Source organism: Eleginops maclovinus, chromosome 16 (assembly GCF_036324505.1).
Source record: "Eleginops maclovinus isolate JMC-PN-2008 ecotype Puerto Natales chromosome 16, JC_Emac_rtc_rv5, whole genome shotgun sequence".
NCBI classification, from domain to species: Eukaryota; Metazoa; Chordata; class Actinopteri; order Perciformes; family Eleginopidae; genus Eleginops; species Eleginops maclovinus.
In genome coordinates, this window is record NC_086364.1 from 19,144,426 (window position 1) to 19,168,295 (window position 23,870).

The window sequence follows — 23,870 nt, forward strand, 5'->3', positions numbered from 1 at the left end:
AAGAGGATCTGGATTTGATAAGGACTGGAGCTCTGATTAACTAGACCTAGGTGCTAGATATGATGACTGGAGGTGGGTGAGGTGGTGGAGGGCTGCAGCTTTAATGGCTAAAAAGACAGCTGAGTGTAGAAGAGAGGAGAACAGATTTAAAGTTTCACTGCAGCGAGATGATTGGCTGTTGGAGATTGGTGGCAAAATATAATTGGTTGGAGTGGACGCCTGTAATCAGCTTATAAAATGCAGCTGAGGAGTGAACGAATGTAAAGCTATAGCCTTCTTACCTAAACCTAGCTTTAGTTTCATTACATCTGGCACAAATGTCCACTTGGAGGATGAAAATGATGATGATTTGGTGGTCAAAGGTTAACAATTTGAAGTATCTTACAGGGTAAAATGACATGTTTTGACAGTCATGGATGTAAACTGCAACTTGGCAGAGGCTTACAACCCCAAGATGCTAAATGTAGTATCCTTAAGCACTCTCTAAATTGAGAAAACAACTCTGGTGATAGATAGATATATGTGATAGTGTCATAACTGATGTGCTTCTTCATTTGGTTGCACTTTAAGAAATAATACCTTTGCCTTGCATTCAGATTCTGATACAGTTTTAGTTATGCTTATGCTACTGCAGTCTCAGTGAAAACGCCAAAGGTGTGTTTCTGACTTCCACCCACGTTGCTCTCACCACACTAACGTATGCCCCCTCTGCTCGCCGTTCTGTCATTATTCACTCCCTTAAACACTTGTGTCCTCCATGTCCGCTGTCACAGGACCTCTGCCCCGCTCTGAATTGGTTGTTTGTAATGGCGAGGATCAACAAATTGAACCTGATCTGTTGCACTCGTGGCAATTTGAGCAAATGACGAGATACGCTTAATGTCTAAAACGTGAATCACGGTGTGTAGGTGGAACGGCCCACCTGGATTACTAACTGCGGGGGGAGAGAGGCCGCTGATGTGGGTTTGAAAATCAACAGCCGTATCATTTCTTAAACAAAAGGTCATTGAGTTTGTTGGTGGGCAAAAGTGTGCAGACTGAGGATGACTTTGAAATCGTTTTCCACGTATGGGGATATGTTCTGTACAGTTCTTATACAAGGTTACAAAGGTGTATCTTCACCCAGGCATCTGTAGTGCATCTACACTAGATTTCTTTTTGCAAACTGCACGAAACACACGTATAAAAGTGGTTTGGTATATAGAAAAAGCAGCAATATTCTAGTAAACCATATAATACAGGTGCAAAAATTCAACCCCCTTCAGTAAATCATAAATCTAAAAAGGGGTCGATCATTTTTTTTGGAGTTGCTGTGTGTGTTTTGTGTTTGATGAAGAGCAGCTAACTATGTCACTGTTGCTCCTGAGATACTTTAACCCCTTCATCTATAGATGGTAACCTAGCAACAGGGACACGAGCCGACTGGAGAGCAGTGATCTCAGACCTGTTTTTCTATCTCTTCCCCCATCTTTACTCTGTCTCGGTTTTTTATTATTATTTGACTTTGAATGTCACATCTCTCACTTTTCCTCTGTAGTCTGTCTCCTCGGTCGGCTTCAACCATTGAAGTTCTGCTGCATTACTTTCGATTGGGCTAAACGTTAAAGTGCACATTTATTTTGTGTGTTTTAATGGCCAAAGTACAAGCGAGAAAGGGTTAACTTTCAGTAGTTTAAGACGAACGTTGTGTAGTCTGCTTTCCTGATAACAATGGGGAGCTTGTGCCACCCTTTTGGAGCCAGGATAGCAATCAGGTGTATTTTTGGTGAGGGGTATTTTGGTCCACCTCCCAGTGAGGAAGTAGCAAGCTCATTGGCCGATGCTGGAGTATCTGGATTAACCATGTCCTTGATTTAGAAAAGGACCAGGTCCCTTCACAGCATGGTAGAATAGTACCAGTGTCTTGAAGTCAGCCACTGGCAGCCATTGATAGAAGCAGAGGAGTGGGGTCAAACCACTGAAACTGCTGCATTCTGGGTGAGCTGCAGAGGTCCGATGGCACTTGCAGGGACACCAGCAGTTGCAGGAATGGAGTTTTCCAATGTAGGTCAATTGGAATAAGTCTTCCGAGGCCTAATGATCTTACATGACTGACACCGAAATGATAGTACCACCATTGGCCACTACGAGAATTTGCTTCAACAACCGATGCACTTCCCGTCTAACTGGAGTCCTTCCTCGCCCCTCATTTCGTTTTACTGCTTTCTGTCCATCCATTTGTCGAATTGCAAATATAATTGTTGAGTTTAAGACTTCATGCGCTCTAACATAATGATCCTGATTATAATGAACCATAATTATGTTTTTCATGCTCCACCATTAATGTGTTAGAATGGGACGAACTAAGAGTAAACAAGACTAAATATGTTGTCAAGATATGTTTATGTGTACGTCTGCACATGTACTCTAGAGAGCATGGCACGCCGTCTGGCAGCACTGGTCTGTTGCCAAGCATTGAGAACACACACAAACACACACCCACACACACACACACACACACACACACACACACACACACACACACACACACACACACACACACACACACACACACACACCGTATAAACATTTTAAAATATAGCTACACACAACTTGTGTTTCCTCTTTAGACGCTTAACGACGAAGTTTGCCTTATAATCTGACAACTTTCACAATGTATCCACACATAACTGCACTGCAACATGTATGAGGTTGTAAGACATCACCAAGAAATATCAGAAGAAAGGTTTTATTTCGTTTTAAATAATTTTACAGGGAGATCAAAAAGTACCCTGCAAATATTTTTTGATGATATGATATAACTCCCAATTATTATTTTTGAAGGATCTGTACCAAACAAATATGCCATGTTGCTATTTCTGTAAAATATGATTTATCACTGGGATATCTCTCTGCAGATCCAGATCAATATTGTAACCCATATTTAGCCTTTAACAAGTCTTCCTGTTTTTGGCAAAATGCAAAAAGCGAGATTTCAATAACATTGTAAATAATTGTGCAGGCCTATTAATTACAGAGCTACTGCTTCAGATAAAAACACAACGCTTGGCCCTGATGAGATGCCCTCAGAAAGACACTGAACATGATGGCTAAGTTTTAGCTCAATTCCATCAGTGTGTTATTGTGCGCGTGTAAAAAAAAAAGAGGGGAATTTTACAGCGCTTTGATTTAAAGGCACTGACAAAATGCATCCATTTGCAGCCCATAATGCATCACTTTGTGCTCGTGGATTTGAAAGAAATGCCACAAAATTGCTGTTTCGATGAGGACGTTTACAAGAGGAGCTTTCACAAAGCAGACTATTTGTTAGTGATGGATCATATTGGAGAACAAACCCACAGTAGGAGGTTCAGCAGAGTCGAGAGCAGCTTCTAAATACTTTGGACGATATCATTCAATACAACTAGGCTTGCACAATTCATCAAAAAATCTCCAAAAATTGTGCAATATTTGGTAGACCTACAAACAGTAACAGATAAAGAGCCTAATCCACACCCATTTTACTCAGAAAAACACTGGTTTTTCACTCAGTAGTGATTGCACAACGATGTGCTGGACTGATTGTACACATCCAGGGTCTTTTGCAGAACACATACCATTTATTTAAATGGATGCCAGCGTTTTTACATTGAATTTGGTTCATTATTTGGTATTCAAACCTGTTAGTCTCATGGACTCTCTCAGCAATATCTGCAGCTCTTCACTCTCACCCCTCTGTCCTCTCTCCCACTCTCTCTCACTCATCCTCCTCATGCCTCCTCTCTCCCTCTCTCTGCATTAATGAGTTAATCAGGAGCACAGATAAAGCTGCATGTTGAGGAGAATGATCGTGCTCTTCAGCAAATTAAATGCAGTCAACAGTCATACATGTTTAATGTATGCACTTAGGCTTTCTGTTTCTCCAAGTTATTCTCTTCTACGCTCAGCTTTATTTCCTGCTGTCTGGACTAAAACAGCAGGTATTGTTTGCGGGGGAGTTAAGAGAGAGAAAGTGGCAGTGAGGGGTGGAGGGAGTGAGGGAGGAGGGCAGGAGAGTTTATGTACAGTACAGGAGATTACAGGTGTGTGTGTGTGTGTGTGTGTGTGTGTGTGTGTGTGTGTGTGTGTGTGTGTGTGTGTGTGTGTGTGTGTGTCTGTGTGTGTCTGTGTGTGTCTGTGTGTCTGTGTGTTTCTGGCTGGACATGTTCAGAAGTTGCCCGTTCAGGTCATACTGTGGAGGTAGATGTACTTCTCTGAGAGGAGACTAAGGGCCCTCCACACACACACACACACACACACACACACACACACACACACACAACACACACACACACACACACACAAACACAGAAAGAGAACAGAAAACCACTGTTGTTACAAAGATCAAGGATGTAGAACTGTTTTAAGTGATCTTCTGTAGCGTTCATTTTATTATTCTTCTATTTTTTTTTTATACAAGAAGCACTGTATATTAAACATCTGTATATTTTTTTGGGACAGTGACAAAAATCTGTGTTTAGTACAGAGAATCAAAAAATATCAAGAACCCGAAATCTGCCGCAGAGTTCAAAAGATAATCATCAATTGAACTTAATCTAAAACAAAGCAACATATGTTAGGATATTACTTTGAGGTTGGTCAACAATTGGAGGGTTTGATCTCTTGTGCAAACTTTTATATTACATATTTACACATTTAGCTAAGGTTGCGAGGTTCCATCAGCACATTTGGAAGAAACAGATATGGACTCTCTTTCAGATTTTGATCAATGTGCCTTTAGGCAAAGCGCTGCCATTATGTCTGAACCTTTTTATTGGTGTGAGTGTTGGAGACAGAACAGGAGACTGATGGATACAGTCAGTGATAAAGAGAGGAGGGAAATGGAATTAAAAGTGTCGAAAAGAGATGGATAACATAATCAAACCGGAGCAGAAAAAACACAGAGACAGGCCTGACATAAAACATGTAGACATGGAGTGAATGAAAGACGGTGAGAGGGATGCCATGAATGAGAGAGGATAAGGGTGGAGGTGTATGTTAGACCACGTGAAATTGTCTTCTGCCAGAATTCCTCCACAATGCTGGCACAGCAAAGAGACTGAAAGCAGCATGAAGCCAGACAGACTGTGTCTCCTGCTCTTCTAACTGAATATATGATGGTGCACTATTTAGAGGAAAAGCATACTGTATTAACTGATGTTCACGGGCCATGAAGAGGTTCAACACTATAACAAAGTCCTGTATCTCCCTGTCATTACTCTACTAAATGTAATTAGATATTCTACAGTCAGCTTTAGAGACTGTCACATTTCAGATTTATGCCAATATTGCCAATAAATAATACAGAACACCTTCTTTATGATTCTCCACAAAATAATAACTCGGATAAATAAACAGGACTACTGAAAATGTCAATGGTTTATATGTCATGGATATTTAGAAGAAAATAGTTCAGACAAACATCCTTTTTCTGGCAGCGTTTGTTGCACATATTGTCAGTTTTTGCCTTGACCCTGCTTTCTTTTCTTCCACCTTCCTCCTCCTCTTCTGTTGCTGGGTTGTGGCTCTCTGCCAGCCGACACTTCTGCATTGCTTCAAAAACTTGCTTGATTTTTATTTTTTACATTTGAGTCTTCCTGTGTGCTGTTGTTAGAGCTCAAGGTCTTCATGTCAGTTTCCAAGTCAAACCTCAAAACCTTCCTGAAATAAATTGTATAGAGTAGAGTGTGTACTCCAATCACACGGTTATTTTTTCAGATCCGCACTCAACATGTCGAAGTGTCCTTGAGCATTACACTTAACCCCAAGGCCAACGGTGTGTGAATTTTAGTTTCCCTGAGCAAGTGGCACCTTGTACGATGAGGCACTTTTTCCCATATGGCACCTCGTTTCACCCTCTGTCTGAAACCAGAGTCCAGTCTGTTCTGATTGGTTAGCTGGCCGGCTCTGTGTGATTGGTCAACAGCTTAAAATGTCCCGCCCCTTAGCCTATAACTTCAAATGTGTTGGAGCGCTAACCAACTTTGGGAATTTAGTCTTTGCAGACCATTCACATTCGAAATAACACTCTACAGGAAAGGGAAAACCCCAAAAAGCGTAATATCTTATGAATAATATAACATTGTAATATCATAAACCAGATTTTTGAGACAGGAGGAACATAACACATCAGACTAGCTTGTCATCATCCTGGCTTTATTCCTTCACTAACAGCCAATGAACATACTGCATGTGAGCTGTCAGTGTCAACAACAAACACTTTAACAGTGTGTCCTGAGAGGAGCGAGAGGAAATGTGCAAGTGTCCCTCTGTTCTGTGCTCCGGGGCGATTCTGAAATTAAAAAAACACAGCATGACAACTGAAAGAACAGATGGACTCAGTGACAACAAAACAAAACCTAATCGAAGTGTAGTTCTTAAATCTCAAACACTTTTAATAAATACTCAACATGACATATCTCTACATCAAAGTACTGCAATTTCAAAAGCTCTTTCTGTCAGAGCACAATAGATTTTTTTGGATTTGTTTACGCTCGCTTACGATCATTTCCAACTGGAGGTCAGAGTGTTTCAGCCCAGTGAAATCCCATGTAGAGAGCCACTGTAACGGCGTGAAAAATCATAGATGTTTGACTGTAGGAGGGGAAGAGAGGATGGATTGATGGAAAAGAGAAAGAGAAAGAGGAGGAGTGAAACGGGTGTGCTGACTCACTCCCTGACCCTACTCCCTGCTTCTCTGGAGATCGGCATCGTGGGTATTTTTACTTTGGCGTAGGCTTGTTTAGCCCCCTTATATAAGCCCACACACACACACACACACACACACACACACACACACACACACACACACACACACACGCACACACAGGGGAAAGTGCCCAAGGTGAATGGCATTTTGTTCGGATTATTGACTTTCTTCCTTTCTCTTCTTCATCTCCTCTTCTTCTGGTCTTCCTTCGGTGGCATCAGCTGCTGTTTTAAGTCTCTCACCCCACTCATCAGGATGTCTTTTCTTCACCGAGACAGTAGGAAGAGCAAGAGACAGGAACTGTTGTCTGGCTCGCCCATTTCTCTCTCCACGCTGTTTAAACACTGTGCCAGGATGAGGTCAGGTTGAAGATCCCATGGATAGTTTTTCAGTCGGGTCAGTAGTGTGAAAACTGCTGATCTTGTTAGTCAGAAGACACACAGTAATATGAACAGCACTGATATTAATCTCATTGGCTTAGCTGTGCTTTAGCAGTGTCCTGATTTCCAGGTTACAGGTTTTGTGTCCAACGCACAGCTCACGTTGTGTCATCATTATGTAAAAGAGCAAATGAGAGGCTGAACGAGCCTCCCACATCACAGGTCCATTACGGCAACTCAAGCCTCCTGATGAACAATCAAACTGCTCACTGTGCTATTGTTCTCCTACGGATGGATTAGTAGCGCACAACTAGGCAAAGGGGATAGACGTTGGCGTGAAGCTCTGCATGCGACTGTCATTGAGCATCCGCTTAAAGCCCTAATAATTTCAACTTTGACTTTGATAGCAGTTGACCTATCAAAACGCAGCTAATGAGATAACAGCTGTATGGGATGTAGCCAGAAGTGACACATGCAATCAGGTAGAGGTAGAGCGTAATCATAGAAAAAGTATTCTCTGGTGATGTCCTGTACAAACTCGATATCAAAAACAATAACAAACGTAGTGAGCATATGACGTATGTCAAGATTGTGACTCAAACGACCACCGAAGAGCCGAATAATTGAGAGACGAGAGATAATAACTTTTGGGATTCTGGTTGGAGACTCTAGCCCTAACCCATACCTTTAACCCAATTACAGTATGGTTGTTTTACTGTATATTAACCATGGCTCTCATTGGTCATAATTCAAATGGCTGAAAGGTGAGTCGATCGGTCAGGGTTTTTAATTGCATGTAGACAATCAAGTCCAACCATTAGATACCCTGTTACAGCGAGGTATTCCACCAGTGAACACTGTGATGTGTGTTTGTGTTTGTGTGAGTGATGCTCTCCAGATGAATACATATTCCTAGAGACTCCATATGTTGAAGCATTGAACCTGGCCACTGAATTTGACAGAATCTAAATCTGGGACATCACTATTCAGCGTATCACACACACATAAACACACACACATACACACACAAACAAACAAACATATTGGCAGCTCATGAGAGGAACCTGATGCGAACAAATGTGTTCTGCCAACATTTCATAAACAGAATATACTAGAGCAGGGGGGAAAATAAAAAGGAGGAAAAACATAGTAGGAAGGAAAAAGGAGGGGAAATAATAAGGTAAAGAAAATACTTTTGAAATAGTAAGTCATTATTCCATTCTTTTAAAAGCCTGGAGGTTTGGTCTGTATAGTAAGTTTGGTACACTCATTGAGTCTCTTGGATTTTAATATTCTTTTTAAAGTCTGAGCAAACCATTCACTCCTGAGAAAAGTCGACCTAAATACAGTAGTACACATTGAGCCTGATGTGATAGAAATGATTCCTAAAGCAAACATCAGCTGCTCCTTGTTCATGGTTCTGAATGTACGACGGTGCACTCTTGTTGATTGTAAGATGTGAGAGCTGCTGTCGGTTTGAGCTCTTCACACCATTGATACACAGGGAGCATGATGGGAGGACGGTATTGATTGACAGCCAGCTGTTACATAATGATGTCATGTGACAGCGAGATCAGAGACACTTCAAAAAGCAATCGCTGACAAAAACAAGTTTCAAGTGTGTGTGTCTGGATCTTAGAAACACAAGCTACATACAAGTATAACTTTGTTGTGTACTTCTACTTTGAAACTGATGATTGTTTGTACCATACTTACTCATGACACTGTGATAAAAGGGTAGCATTTGAAATCCCTTGATTATTTGGCCTGCACGGATAAAATGTATGAATACTTATCGAACATATTTAAAAGCGTTAGGTGTATCAAAACGCTAGAGCTGCTTATAGTAACTCTTTTAAATGTATGCTAATCTACTCATTGTGTTCTTTTTAAATTAATTCCTTGAAGATAGATTCTTATTAAAACTTCCAAACGCCAGAAAAGGCAGTTAACAGTCACATTTAAATAAAAATCAGCTAATTCTCAATTGACAGTCTAGAAAATTAATATAGACAGCTCTAAATGCACTCCCTGTTATTGCACTGTACATACAGTGGTATGCAAAAGTTTGGGCACCCCTTAGGAAAACCACTGCATCAGTTTGTCACTTGCTGAGCTTTTGAAGCAGCAACTTCATTTTAACATATGTTATACCTTATGGTAACAGAAACATCTCAGTAGTGAAATAACTTTTATTGGTCAAACAGAAACATGTTTATGTGCATTCAAACAAAAATAGGCATGTGCATAAATTTGGGCACCCCTAAGAAATAATTCCATTAATATTTAGTATTGCCTCCTTTTGCTGCAATAACGGCCTGTAGACGCCTCCTGTAGCCACAGACAAGTCCCTTAAGCCTGGCAGGTGGTATTTTGGCCCATTCTTCCACACAAAACGTCTCCAGTTCAGTCAGGTTTCTTGGCCTCCGTGCATGGACAGCCTTCTTCAAATAAATCCATACATTTTCAATGATGTTAAGGTCTGGGGACTGGGATGGCCATTCCAGAACATTGTACCTGTGCTTCTGCATGAATTCCTTGGTGGATTTTGATCGGTGCTTAGGATCATTGTCCTGCTGAAAAATCCAACCCCGGCGTAGCTTCAACTTTGTGACTGACTCTAGAACATTCTTGTCAAGAATCTCCTGGTACTGTAAGGAATTCATGTGGCCCTCAACTTTAACAAGTTTTCCAGTACCTGTGCTAGCCACACAGCCCCATAACATGATAGATCCTCCACCAAATTTTACAGTGGGCAACAAGTTCTTTTCATTGAATGCAGTGTGTTTTTTTCGCCATGCATACCTGTTCATGTTATGACCAAATAACTCAATCTTGGTCTCATCTGACCACAGTATTTTGTTCCAAAATGCTTCTGGCTTGTCCAGATGTGCTTTTGCATACCTCATGCGACTCTTCTTGTGATTAACACTCAGGAAAGGCTTTTTGCACATCACCCTTCCAATGAGCTCTTCCTGGTGCAAAGTACGCTGGATTGTGGAACGGTGAACAACTACACCATCAGCAGCCAGATGTTGTTGTAGTTCTCTGGAGGTGGTCTGTGGCTTCTCTGTGACCATTTTCACCATCCTTCGCCTGTGCCTTTCCCCTATTTTTGTCGGCCTACCACATCTTTCCTTCACACGGACTGTTCCTGTGGCCTTCCATTTCACAACTACGTTTCTGACTGTGGAGACAGACAGTTTAAACCTGTCAGATAATTTTTTGTACCCTTCTCCTAATTTATAATGTTGGATTATCTTAGCTTTCAGGTCAGTGGAGAGTTGTTTTGAGGTCCCCATCTTGCCACTCCCTAAGAAAGAACCTAGGCCAGGCACAGCCAGCTATTACCTATGTTAAATAGCCTTTTTCATGATTGGTTCCACCTGTCTTTGTAATTGAAGGTCTAATGAGCTAATCAAAGCAATTTTGTGCAGCAACCTGTCAGCTATAAATCCGTACAGGTGTTGAAATGAATGCTATTTATAAGGGTGCCCAAACTTTTGCACATCCCATTTTTTGCATTTTATTTTATTATAATAAAACTATGTAATGCTACCCTAAGAATTTTGGTCTGGAAAACACTAAAACGTCTACATCTTTGTAGGAAAACAAATGTTGTTGCTGTGATCTTCTATTATAAAGGAAAAGCAAATTGTCATGAAATCTCAGAGGGGTGCCCAAACTTTTGCATACCACTGTATAAGCTGTGAAATGTAAAGTAGAGAATCATGTGGACCACAGAGGGGACTGTTCATGCAGGTGCATGCTCTTTCGTGGGAAAAGACCTCAGAAAAGCATTGCTTTTAGGAGAACATGTAAATACATGCAGTGAGGTAAAACCGATCACAAATTGACAGAGAAATAGATGGCAGTGGGAGAGTTTCAGGGGCTTACCAGCTCTGTTTTCTGCAGAAACAGGATTAACATAAAAGCCATTCTAAGGCAGGTTATTGAACAATTTCTGTGTCAACTTGGTTCGTTCAGCAGCCCAATTAATCCTTCTCAGTCTAACTACATTGACAGTGATAGCTCCCGTTGGCTCAGGTTGTGTCTCTATTTGCGTACTTCTATACTTTTGTGTGCTTTTTTGAAGGCATAGGTGCAGCCCAATGCAAACTATGGCAAAATGAGTACCCAAATGGTGCGATCCCAACGGTCAAACAGTTGAGTGTAGAACGCTGGTCACTTCTCACACTCAAAAACAGTCTTTATTTTGTAGCTGAAGTGGGTCGTCCAGCTGCGATTGTGGTTGCTACACATTACTAAACAAATAAGAGTTAGAGTATACGTGTAGATCTTTTTTAGATTTGATACGCAATCCACTATATTTGTGTCCCAAAAAGTCCACTGTCAATTTGAATGGTTTAATAGAGCAAACTGTATTTATTTGGTACCATTAATGACATCTTTGATAGTTAACAAACTTGCTGACAACGCTAAGTATCACTTCCAGAATGCGCACAGCAGCTGAGTGTGATTTGAGACTGCGTAGTTTATATAATGCACGACATGGACGGGAGTTAAGTAACTGAATTTCGGCACAGCATGAGAAAGATCTCTGAGGTGCTAACTGCAGCCTGTAGTGTAACTTAACGCTCAGCCGGTGTCACAGGTAGATTCCACAGGTAAACTACATGGCTGCTTACCTCAGCAGTAACATGAGTCCAGGTCACTGCCACAGTGAAGAGAAAGGGAGACTTACAAAACATGAAAAGAAAAACATGTAGACACAGCACAAAAGATGTGGAGAAATGCTAAATGTCCCTCTGTTGGTGTGTATATCAAACAGTTTGTGTGCGTGTTTGCTTTCCATGGATATTTAATGTATACTATAAATAATGAAGGCACATTGGCAGTGTACCAGCTCCACCAGAGTCAGCCTGTGATGAGTATATGGGCACATCAAGAGGGCAGAGAGGGCGAGGCATCTACCAACACTGGACAGACAGTTTCAGTTCAGAGCAGACTGGAAACCTGACTTGAGGAGCTGCAGCTGTTCAATTTTAACACCGGAATTGTGTCAACCAAAAAAAAGCGGAGGAAATGATCTTCTGTATGCAGCACTTACAAAAGATTTGGTTTTAAGTGAAGCTAATGCAGTAGCACTTAATCTGGTTGGGCTTAAAGATAGGAAATGTACCTGCAGGATTCTTGCTTTTGAATTTGTTGCTCCATAGTTGAATCCACTTGAATCACTTTGGATAAAAGCGTCAGCTAAATGAAATGAAATGTAATCAGTGCTTTTATTTTGTTATTGTAAGTAAGAACCAGGGCTGCAAAATGATGATCATTTTTTAATAAATATTCTGCTGTCTGAAGAAATGTTTCCTACGATCTGTTCTTATTACATCAACATCAAGTGCTCGCTTTTTCAGGGACGTCTGGTCACCTTTAAAACTCCAGTGACAAAACCAGTGAATTGGCATAGTATTTTTTGCAGCAGTGTTGCTTTAACTTGCTCTAGTTACTGGTTAAGTAAGTAGAGTGAAAAACACTCGTTGTTGTTGTTAGTGACAGCAAAATCAAAATGAACATGAATACAAGTTGTGCAGTAAAGCCTTGGGGAACCATTTTCTTTTTTTGCTTTGTTTTATTGATAATACTTCATCATTATGAACTACAGTAATATGTACAGGAACATGTAAATATCCCTCTTTCTCCAAAGATTTACTTAAAGATCTGCCTCCAGTGATAGATCTGTATTTTAGATATTTTCTCTCTGGCCCAAACGTGACGGTTTGATATGACTTGAGATTATGCCACCTTTTCAAGTTGAATTTCCACAATTGTAAACAAGTGTGTATACCTATATATAAGTAATAGGATTAGTTAGGTAATTGTGGTGGATGAAATTATAGAAATGTATAGAGAGAAATGGAGCGCACACTTCCTTTGTGGCACGCTAGAGATTTATGATGCAATTGTTTTTGTTTTGGCCCCGAGGTCATACGGTTAGATAGGGTTCAGTTTTGATTTGAGTTACATATCTATGTGAGGGTGTGTGTGGGTGTGTGTGTGTGTTTTGCTTAGGGATTTGGCAGTTGCAATACTCCAAATGAGCAGTAGCCTTAAAGCAATATGTGCACATAGCTCTCACTTTTTCCATCTCTACCTCGGTCCCCTCCACCCTCACTCTGTTTATTCAATCTGCAATATCATCGGAATGAGTGGGCGGTGTGTGTGTGTGTGTGTGTGTGTGTGTGTGTGTGTGTGTGTGTGTGTGTGTGTGTGTGTGTGTGTGTGTGTGTGTGTGTGTGTGTGTGTGTGTGTGTGTGTGTGTGTGTGTGTGTGTGTGTGTGTGTGTGTGTGTGTGTGTGTGTGTGGTATCATCGCAGTGAGTGGGTGGTCTAACCAAAGTGAGGATATTGTGTGGGAGTGAAGTACCATTGAGGTGCACTGTGTGTGTGTGTGTGGGGGGGGGGGGTGGTCTTTATGCTAATTATAATCCCTCCTATCAGTGCAGGTTTGACAATTGAAAAGAAGGAATAGCAATCTGATCCTCCCATTATTTTAAACAGAACAGTAGAGACATAGTATATCAGTATTCTGTGTCTCTCCTGGGACATGTCTCCATGCTCTAATGTTCAAAAAGCTCTTTATGTTTCTCATACTGCCTGTACCTCTTTTCACCCTCTGTCTGAAACCAGAGCCCAGTCTGCTCCGATTGGCTAGCTGGCCGGCTCTCTTGTGATTGGTCAACCGCTTGGATATGTCCCGCCCCTTATCCCAAACAATGTGTTGGAGCGGCAGCCAATACTGAACTTCTGAATTCCCCCCTAGGAGGATTAATAAATGTTCATCAGCTTCTCAATAGAAGTGCTGTGTGTTACATAGTGATGTCATCATGGTACTCAAGTAAACTAAGTAGTCAAATGGAGGTTTCAGGCAGGGGGGGAGTGTGTGGGAGAGATTTGTGTATTTATGGACAATTTAAATGAACAAAAACCTATACAACACACTACAGGAAAAGAAAACCCAGAAAAGCATAACTGAGCCCCTTTATTATTTCATCAGCTGCTCTTCATTCTGCTTCTATCTTTAGAACCTGTAGTTCAGAGTGTTTACTCCTCTGTATCTCTCCCTAAGACATACACACTATGTAAATATACTCTGGGGCGCAATCATGACGACTGTGATATTTTTAGCCTCGTCTGTTAGTCTTGCCTGTCAGTGGAGCCGACATTGATCAGGGTGGAGATGACAGGCTCGCTATGCTTCTGAGCCTCCACATGTTTCTGCGCCGCCGAGTGTTACCTGCAGTGGATCCATGTTACGATTCTCATTTCTGGCTGTCATCCTCCTTTTGATCTTGTGTGTTTACTGTAAGGGACAGAAAAAACACCTCCAACCTTGTACTTGTTTTAAAATGCAGGGTCTGTTCTGTAAACACAGGAAATTAAATTTGGTACAAACTGTAACAAAATGATGAGGTTACATTTTACACTGCTTTTATAGAAATGTATATGGTGCTTTTAAAAAGAGTGGCTGACAATGAGTCAACGGTGCGACAATAGGAGTGTGTGGGTGTTGAGACAGAAGCACAGCATCCCTCTGTATATGTAACAGCGCTAAAGCTTTTCATAGGTTGAGTGGATGCTGCGTCTAACAGCTCGGAGACATCTTTATAACTCTGCTCCAAATACATCAAATTTAACTTGAACTTACGTCAAATTAAAAAGTATGTGAGCGAATGTTTGCCGATAACGTTGACGTATGGTACATACACTAGGGCCACAATCATATCTTAAAATTCTTTATACACTTCAACATGTTATATCGTCTGTCTTGACAATAACCAGCTTTGACCATGAGGAAGTTCACCTCTTTTTGTGTGTGACTCACTCACATCAGATGACTTATTTTATCCTGATCAATGTGAAGCCTGCACATATTCTGATTGAAAAACAAGCTGCAAACCTTGAAGTGCTGCTGAAAAATAAAGCGAGCTTGCTTGGTTGCTTTTTTTTAAGGAAAGGTTTAGGACAAATTACAGATTATTTTAGATGATGAATTTCCAACGGGTACAGTGGTGGTCAATCAAACTGAAGCTCGGTGATTCGATCCTTGAACAAAGGGTGCTTGGGAAAGAGGCTGAAAATCAAATTGCAAATTAAATGTAAGTGAATGTTAGACTGGGCAAGTGGCACCTTTTTTATGGCCGTCTCTGCCTTGTTTGATTGTGTGTGAATGGGCGAATGCTGAGGAGTATATGTAATAGCTCTGTAAGGGGTTGTAAGATTGGAGAAGTGCTCGATAAAATGCAGTGAATTTACCGTTCTTTCTCTCCACAGTGTGTTGTTTCGTGGTTCACAAGCGCTGCCATGAGTTCGTCACTTTCTCCTGTCCAGGTGCCGATAAAGGACCCGCATCAGATGTGAGTACAAATAAATACATCATCTAAAATTGTGTGCTTGTGTATTAAAGCAGGGATGAGTGTGAGTATTGAAAGGCAGATGGAACAACAGACTACACACACACACACTTCAAGCTCATGAGCCTCCATCACCTGTCAACACCACTGTTACGCTTGAGCAGCCTCCTTCTTTTTCTCTCTTCTCGTTTTTATTTTCCTGTCTTGACAGTTTCACTGTGCCGTCACACACAGGGGAGTTTTTCTAGTGTTTAGATTTGATTGACTCAATATTGTATGTTTGAATATTGACCTGTATGCAAAGCTGCCCACTAAAACCATACGTGGCCACTGAGCAGCTCCTGGGGCATTATGGGAAATTATAATAGTGGTACCTTCAGATGTTGGATCGGCTTCATTGGTAAATGGGGTGTAACATATGTTGACGTGTAGTTGAATGGTACATTTTTATAGGGGCCCTATTATGCCCTGGGTTTCCCTGTCCTATACTGTGTTAGGTAGTGCATGTAAATGGTCTGCAAAGTTCCCTTCAGAAGGAGTTTCTCTCCCAAACTAAAGTAAAGTAGAGGCACAAAATACAAATGCAAACCTAAAACTGAGCATATTAGGGCTTCTATAAAATTCCATTTGTCTGAGAACTTTTTTTATACCTTTTATTTAACCCTCTATTAAATCACCAGTGAAAGTATCATCCTTCATTCTATACACACTGTCTAAATGTATTGTTGGTGAACTTATTTGCCCTTCCCTTCTCCCTTCCTCTTATCTCTTCTAATACTTTTAACAGATCCGCCCTTCTAAAAACAACATCATATATATCTTTACTCTGTGGTTAGATGTTCATATTACCCATATCAAAGTTCGAGTTGTTGTTGGAGGTTAAACGTCTTGCTTGTCCTTATGTAATGAATCCTCTTTAAGCATTTCTCTCATCTTTTATCTGCTGTTACAACAGGAAGTGTCTTTAAGTGGTACTTTTGTCTTAATCTCATCCACTCTCTGAAGGAACTGATAACAAGTGTCTTTTGATAATTTAATGCGAACCGTTCTCTAACCTGTCATATTAAAAGGACGAACTTAGTCGCCTTCCTTCTCTTAAGAGCACTCTGTGGACGCCAACTTCACCCTCTTAAAAACCCAGGGGTGGGGGAGTTCCTCAGCTGTGTCCTTACCTCCCTCAGGAGTGCCCTTTCAGTCTGACAAGTACACTTAGTCTGCCGCCAGAGGAAACGCTGCTGTTTGGCTTCCTGTGGTGTGCTGTGTATAACTGATAGGTCTAAACCATCTTTCTGCTCAACGTATTATATGTCTCCAAGTCTTACATCTACCTCACTTCTTTTTCTGTCCTCGTCTCCATCTCTTACTTAGTTCCATGTCGGATTGCCACAAATGAGCTATTTTTCTTTGATAGTTTCTGTTTACTTTTACTTTTATTTTTAAAGGTACCATAGAATGGAAACTGTATTTACCTTGGCACAGTTGAATAAGGAGAGTTCGGTACATTGAACTGACACACCATGAACCTCAAACACCATTGTTTCCTCCTTCAGGTACAAATCATGAATATGCATATGACAGCGGTAAAACGGGCGAATTACAACAATCCCTGTGTGTGACGTCACACACGGTAGTCCAGCCCCAACATGTGCATACACCAGCTGCTGGAAACACTAACGCTAACACTGACCACTCTGTAACGTTGCTCTCCAATCTCCGACCAACTGAATGTTCTTCCAATTCATCGGTTTGCTCCTCCGATAAAGGCTCAGACATGTAAGGTTGGATGCCAATAGCCTCCATGGTTCATCTCTCACAGTTTCAGGAACTTCACAATCTGTCTATTGAGATTTTTCAATTAAAACAAATATACAATACAATAACATTTGGTAAATATAAGTGACAAAGTAACAGTGCAAGTTAAATGAACCAAAACAAGACAGGACAGGACAAACACAGCAGACTAAGAATATAATAACTTCACTTACTTCTGTGGGCTCTGAGGCAGCCATGGATTCCTCCTTGTAAACCAGCCAATAAGAGCAGAGCTCGTCATAATGATTTAAATGAGCCCCAAATAAGGCAATTCAGCTTGTTTCATTCTAGGACCAAATCATAGGGTTGTAAATGGGCCTGTAAAACCGCATCTGGACATTTGTTGTATCAACTAAAGTTATACACCTTCTTTGTAGACATCAGAGAACAATTTAAAATACCAGATATGTGCTTTATATGGCACCTTTAAAGCTTTTTTAAAAAACAATGGTCTGCAGAAAGACCTTAAAATAATAGCCTAAAGGATGAATGGTTTTAGTTTGTATTGAAATGTAATCATTTACTTAAAACAGTTTAGGTTGCCCTTGTACTGAAAAAGAGCAGCTTTGGTTCATGTAAAGCAGGGGTGTCCAAACTACGGCCCGCAGGCCCTTTTGAATCGCGGTCTGAAAATTCTAAAAGTATGATGCAATATGGCCCACAAATTAAACTTTTGCTTGTCTTATATTGTACTTCTCAAATATATGTGTTCAAATATATTAATGAGCCCAATTTTCAAATAAATTCATTTAAAATGTAAAACATGTTCTAACAAATCTTATTTCTATAACAAGCTTGAAATTGAACCTTCATATTTACTCTTATTATCAGCAATCTGATTTTAAGGAAGGAGCTGCCAACAACATAAATGAAACCCTAAAGACGATGTAGGCTGTTTTCTTATGAACGTGTTTTCAAGTATCGCCCATTATTCACCTTTGATTTGTTTTGCTAATATTCCCCTCTATAAGTGGCCCAGCTCTCTGTATATTTTTCTGTATGTGAAAAAAGATTGGACACCCCTGATGTAAAGTATTAATGTCGGGCTTGTGTTAGCTGCTGTGTCATCAGCTGTTTCACCCTAGCAATGTTTCTGAAGCAAATTCCAAGCAAACTTTGGTAATATTGAGAAAAAAAACGAGTGTTTGAAGCGATTCAAATTGGCTTCAGGGAAGTACAGTATGAAGTTGGGGGTAAAGGCTTGCTTGGCTTTATTTCACAAGTAATCTGAATGTTGTGTACAGGAACGATACAAATTGGGTTGGTCATTTAACTGTCTGAGAGACATTTGAAGAAAGCTTCAGGGGTTTGTTTACATTAGGCCAGTCCTAATTCATGTCAGCCATTGGTCCTGCTGCCCAGAGGCAAAAAAAAGAATCTCAGAACTCGCCAAAAGCCAACACCTCTTATCAATCAGAAGCCAATCAGCTCTTTTTAGACTATGCGTTTGAAGAAATGGTTTTCCGCAATTGAGGAATTTCATTTCATTTCCGCGTTTCCATCCAGCTCTTCTTGCCATAATTCAATATGTGCTGAAAGGAAAACGTAAATAGGCACACAGCTAATGACTGACTCATCCACAGCTTATTAGCCGCCAATGTTATACATGTACTGGCTTGGTTCAGCGATTCAGCAATTAGTCTTCCCATCACCGCTGCTACTTTTAAGAGGCCCTCAAAGAGTATAGCTTCCTCCTACCAAATCTACCTCTAACCATTTAATATAAATGACCAATTCCTTTACCTAAGTTCCCATCAGTGAAGCAGAGTTATGTTTAGATTCAGTGTTGAACCTACATCCACCTGTCTTATTTCCCACATGATTATACACTTGGCTTGACCCACTCTGATCTGACATTTCAATTAGCCGACAGAGTCTTCCATCATAGCTATCCCAGGGAGCGGACTCGGAGGTAAACCCTTCGTGATGATTCACTTAAAAATGTGAAGATCTGTAGGAGGCTCTCACAGCTTCCCTTGTTATAATTTGTATAATTTGAGTCCTTTCTTTCTCTCATCTCTCAAACAGAGGTGGTTTCTGGTCCGTTTATAGGAATAAGTGCATTTTAAAAGCGAACTTGTTCTTGTTTTTTCCTCCAAAATGTTCCTTTACCTTATTTTAAAAGTCTTCAAAGAACTTGACGTTTCCAAACTAACAGAACACCCCTTCATTTGTCACGTCAGCTGTCATTCCACATCTTCGTATACCTTCTACCTTTTCCCTTTGAATGCCCACTCCTCTTTTTTCTATATTTATATTACTATATTCGGCGTACATTTACCTCCCGTCTCCCTGAGTCCTCCCCACTCCATTCTGTACATCCTCTATTTAAATGCCACTCCACCCAGGGGGCCCCTGCTCTTAATTACGGGGCCTCACCACCCCCACCATGTTATTTCCTTAATGAGTTCATGGTTTTTTGACCCTGGTCCCTGCACAGTGGGAAGGTATCTCCATCGTAGCTGCACATTTTAAATTTAGGAGACATCGGTAGCCTGTCTCACGATGCACAGCTCCAAGGTTTGCTCTGGTCATGTGATTTTAATAAAGTTCTGTAATATAAAACTGTTGAACACTGAATATCTGAGATTAGGTCAATTATTCGAAGAAGTCAGGCGACATCATAAATATTTGCAATGTTCTGAAACAAGTTAAGCAATATTAGATCATAAAAGCTCTCTGAATTTGTCATGGAACATTATGAATCACCTGCTGAGGATTATCTAATAGTGCCGTCAGATCTGTACACAATGCTTTCTCCCACGCACACCTGCAGAGGGGCTTTCTGAAACACGGAGAGCAAAACATTTTCAGCAGGTACATTGAATCCATGTTCAGCGTGCATATGTATCATGTTTAATTTTCAATAGCTGTATCTGTTAATTGCAACAATGAATGGTTATTCAGAGTCTTTTGTTCAAGATCGAGCGATGCTTTTCTGCCAAAGTCACAACTAACTTTGTTTTTCTGTCTGATGTGGGGTTTTCTTTCTCCTTATTATAAACTATTATCTCTTGGTTTACATTTTTATGTTGAGAGAACATCACGATTAGTATCCCTGAGGCAGATTTCTTATTTTGTACAATAACGTGTCCCTGATGAATGTCCCAGGACTAATTATCTGCCAAATGTGTCAGTTTAAAGTCTCAATGATAAACAAAAAAATAATAATTTACTCAATTAATTGACACAGAAAGTTGGAAACAAGCTTGAAAAAAAATGTTGAAATTAGAAAATGTTTTGCTTTTCATTTTTTCTGAAAGATCGAGAATCTATTGACCAAACAATTAAATGGCTGAAATATCTCTGAGACCTTGAATCAGATAAGTGTGTGTGTGGGTCACAAACATGAAAAAACAGCAATGCAGGAGATGTTTTTGAAGGAAACCACATAGATGCAGCAGATAGAAGAAGACATAACAGGCAGAAAGCAGATGTATTCTTCACAATCAGTAATACTGTGTCACCGTCGGCAGGAATCAGCCTCCCTCTTTACCTCCTGCCAGTCCCTCCCCGCCTCTCCCTCTCTCTGTCGGCGATGTATGTTTAAAAGAAGAAGTCAATTATAGATCTGGGTTAATAGAATGGGTTCCCTGTGGGAGAGGTCGAGGGATGAGATCCTCTAATGAAACCTACATTTCATGCACACAGCCCGCTAATGGTATAGTGCTCAGTGTGTGTGTGTGTGTGTGTGTATGTGTGTGTGTGTGTGTGTGTGTGTGTACCAGAGGCCGAAATACTAAAATATACATTGTGCACAAGACAAGGAAACATGCAACAAAACTTGCTTCAAAACTAAATGTGGAATACCATGATCTTGGGACTATGATTAAATATAGTTATTTCCCACTGGTCTTGGAGTTCCTGAAATATATTTTTCAGATGGAAATGTCTCGTCAAGCCTCGCTACCTCAAGGGGCTTCGCAAATTGTACAGCATAGGATACTCTCTATTCTTAGAGACCCTTAAATCACAGGAAAAAGTCTTAAAAAGTGGAAGAAAATGTAAGAAACTGCTTCTAGAAAGGGCAGCCGCACAACAGGTGTTATGTGTTCAAATTCAGACAAAATGACTCTGAATAGGGATTACAAGGAAACAATATTACAGATTGCAAACATACAGATTGATGTAATGTTTAGCAATGTCACAGGATTATTTGAGAGATTTTGCAAAAGGAAATGAGAAGTTATTTTTGGCTCAAGGTATTGATTAAATGTCATTGTGTACCTTTTTATAGGTGAACGATTTGTCGCAACGTAAAGAAATAGATCACTTTTATGTAAAACATACTCTTTATTGTCAAAAGTTAGACTGATAAGAAGATTTCTTTAACCACTGCTTAGCTTATTTTGGCATAAAGATTGGAAAGAAGGGAACTTCCAGCGTTTTTCCTTGAGCAGGAAGCACTGCTTTGTGAATGTATTTACTTTTGAAGGTAGATTTTATTTCTCCTTTACCCCCTAAAATCCTCTGCATCTCTATGTACATAAAAGAGCACACACCTGCACTTAAAGGATACATTCGGTGTCATCTCCGAGACTGAAAAAGAGTCGAGAAATAACGTATCAACACACAACACATATGCTCACTTGCCAACAACCGTGTTGAGTCTTGCACGGACCTGAAGTAATGATTCCCCCCACAGAGTCCATGTCTGCATGTGAGGGGCAGGTCACTACCTGGACACGCTAGAACACAGGATAAACCTCACATACACACTCACATACACACCTTCAGGCGGTTTATAGTGTTACAGTTCACCTAACCTGCAGGTGTATAGGCTGAGAGAGGAAACCCACACAGACTGCACACTGACAGAGCCCGTCAGGTTTCAGGTTCTAACCCGATGACAGTGTGAAGCACCGATCGACTGTTAAAACATACATTAGGAATATTCTGTTTCTGAGGCCTTGGCAAAATATTTGCTTTTAGCTTCTGGCAAACTTGCTGTACATCTTGTTTGGTGATTTTAAAGGGGCCCTTTTATGCTTTTGGGGGGGTTTTCTCTTATGTGTAGTGTGTTTATAGAGGTTTTGGTGCATTTAAAGGATATGCAAAGGCTAAAAAAGTTGAGAAAGAGCTTTTTGAAGCATGCAAATTTGTCACAAAATACAAATATGAACCTCACGATAGGGCCCCTTTAAATCATTCAGTTGTTTTCCCAATTCTCTTTGCTAAAACAACCGAAAATATGATTCCTAAAGTGAGTAAATTGTGCATATTCAATTATCTATTTAACAGCATGTGTGACCAGGTGGCTAAAACCTCACTAATACCACATGATCACTGATGAGAGGAGGAAAGGAGCTGGGAAAGATCGGAGTTGCTCTGCTTTGATCAGTTTTTTATGCTTCACTGCTTTTGCAAGGCCATTAAAATAACCTCTTTTTTTTCAAGAGTGATTGTTTTGCACATCTTCCCCCATCAACAAGAAAATCCTTTAAAAAGCCTCTCGGAGAGAAACACTTAACATTCGCTGAAGAAGAATTACAAGCCTGGGGGGGATAAACACAATGGCGCTGCATTCGTTTTATTGATCAGGACTGAGAAAGGCAGCCTCTGTCTAATTACATCTAGCTTTGTTCTTATTTGTGCAGACGGTTAATGAATCAAGGTGGGTGGGAAGATTTAAAAATGTTCCACCAAACAGCTACTCGAAAAATCTAATAATTTCTCATCACATAGCGATTAATCTGCTGAGTATTTTGTCAATAAACTGATTAATTGTTTGGTCTATTAAATGTCAGGAAGCAGAAGAAAGTTCAAAGTTGTAACACAGGAATCGTTGTTGATCACACTGGAAAAATGGCTTAAATTATGATGAATCATCACGATGGATGATTCGTTTAGTCCAGATGTGCACATTTTTTTACAACCCACAATGAGCATCTGGTTATTTGAAACACTGCAGGTTTATGATAAGATTTCTCTTTGCACAGGACATGAGGTTAGGTTTCCACCGTTGTAAATAAGCACTTACTCGAGAAGAGTGGACTGAAGACGAAATCAATAGAGGAAAAATCGAAATACGTCTGTATGTCAGTGACTGCGGGCTAAGACTCTCTGTGTCGTCTGCTAGGAACCAGTGAAAAGTTCTCTGTATTTATAAAGTAATTATATAAAAAGCAATACTGGCTTCAAACTTTATCTGCACCAAAATATACTTAAAGGGGCCCTATTGTACTAATTTTCAGGTTCATATTTGTATTACGTTTCTCTACTCTGACATGTCTCCATGCTTTAATGTTCAAAAAGCTCTATATTGGTCTCATACTGCCTGTGCTGCAGCGCCTCTCTTCACCCTCTGTCTGAAACCAGAGCCCAGTCTGCTCTGATTGGTTAGCTGGCCAGCTCTGTTGTGATTGGCCAACCGCTTAGAGATGTGCCGTCTCTTAGCCTATCACGTACAATGTGTTTGTTAGACAATAGATGTGCGAGTGTAACTTAGTTATGTCACTATTTTACTGGAGTAAACAAAGTAGTCCAAAGGAGGCGCATCAAGGGAATCTCTAAAGGCAAAAGCTGTCAGGCGATTCCATGTAGTGGAGTTAAAAGTACAATATTGTCTTTAAAAAAG

At 40.4% G+C, this 23,870-nt stretch overlaps 1 protein-coding gene across 1 annotated transcript in view; it reads left to right on the forward strand.

The window, feature by feature from the left end:
* The window catches only part of LOC134877800 (protein kinase C beta type-like), an 81,742-nt gene that overhangs the window by 12,364 nt on the left and 45,508 nt on the right, over nucleotides 1-23,870 (forward strand). Inside the window, 1 exon segment of the mRNA XM_063903444.1 lies at nucleotides 15,402-15,484. Coding sequence (XP_063759514.1) covers nucleotides 15,402-15,484 — 83 coding nt within the window.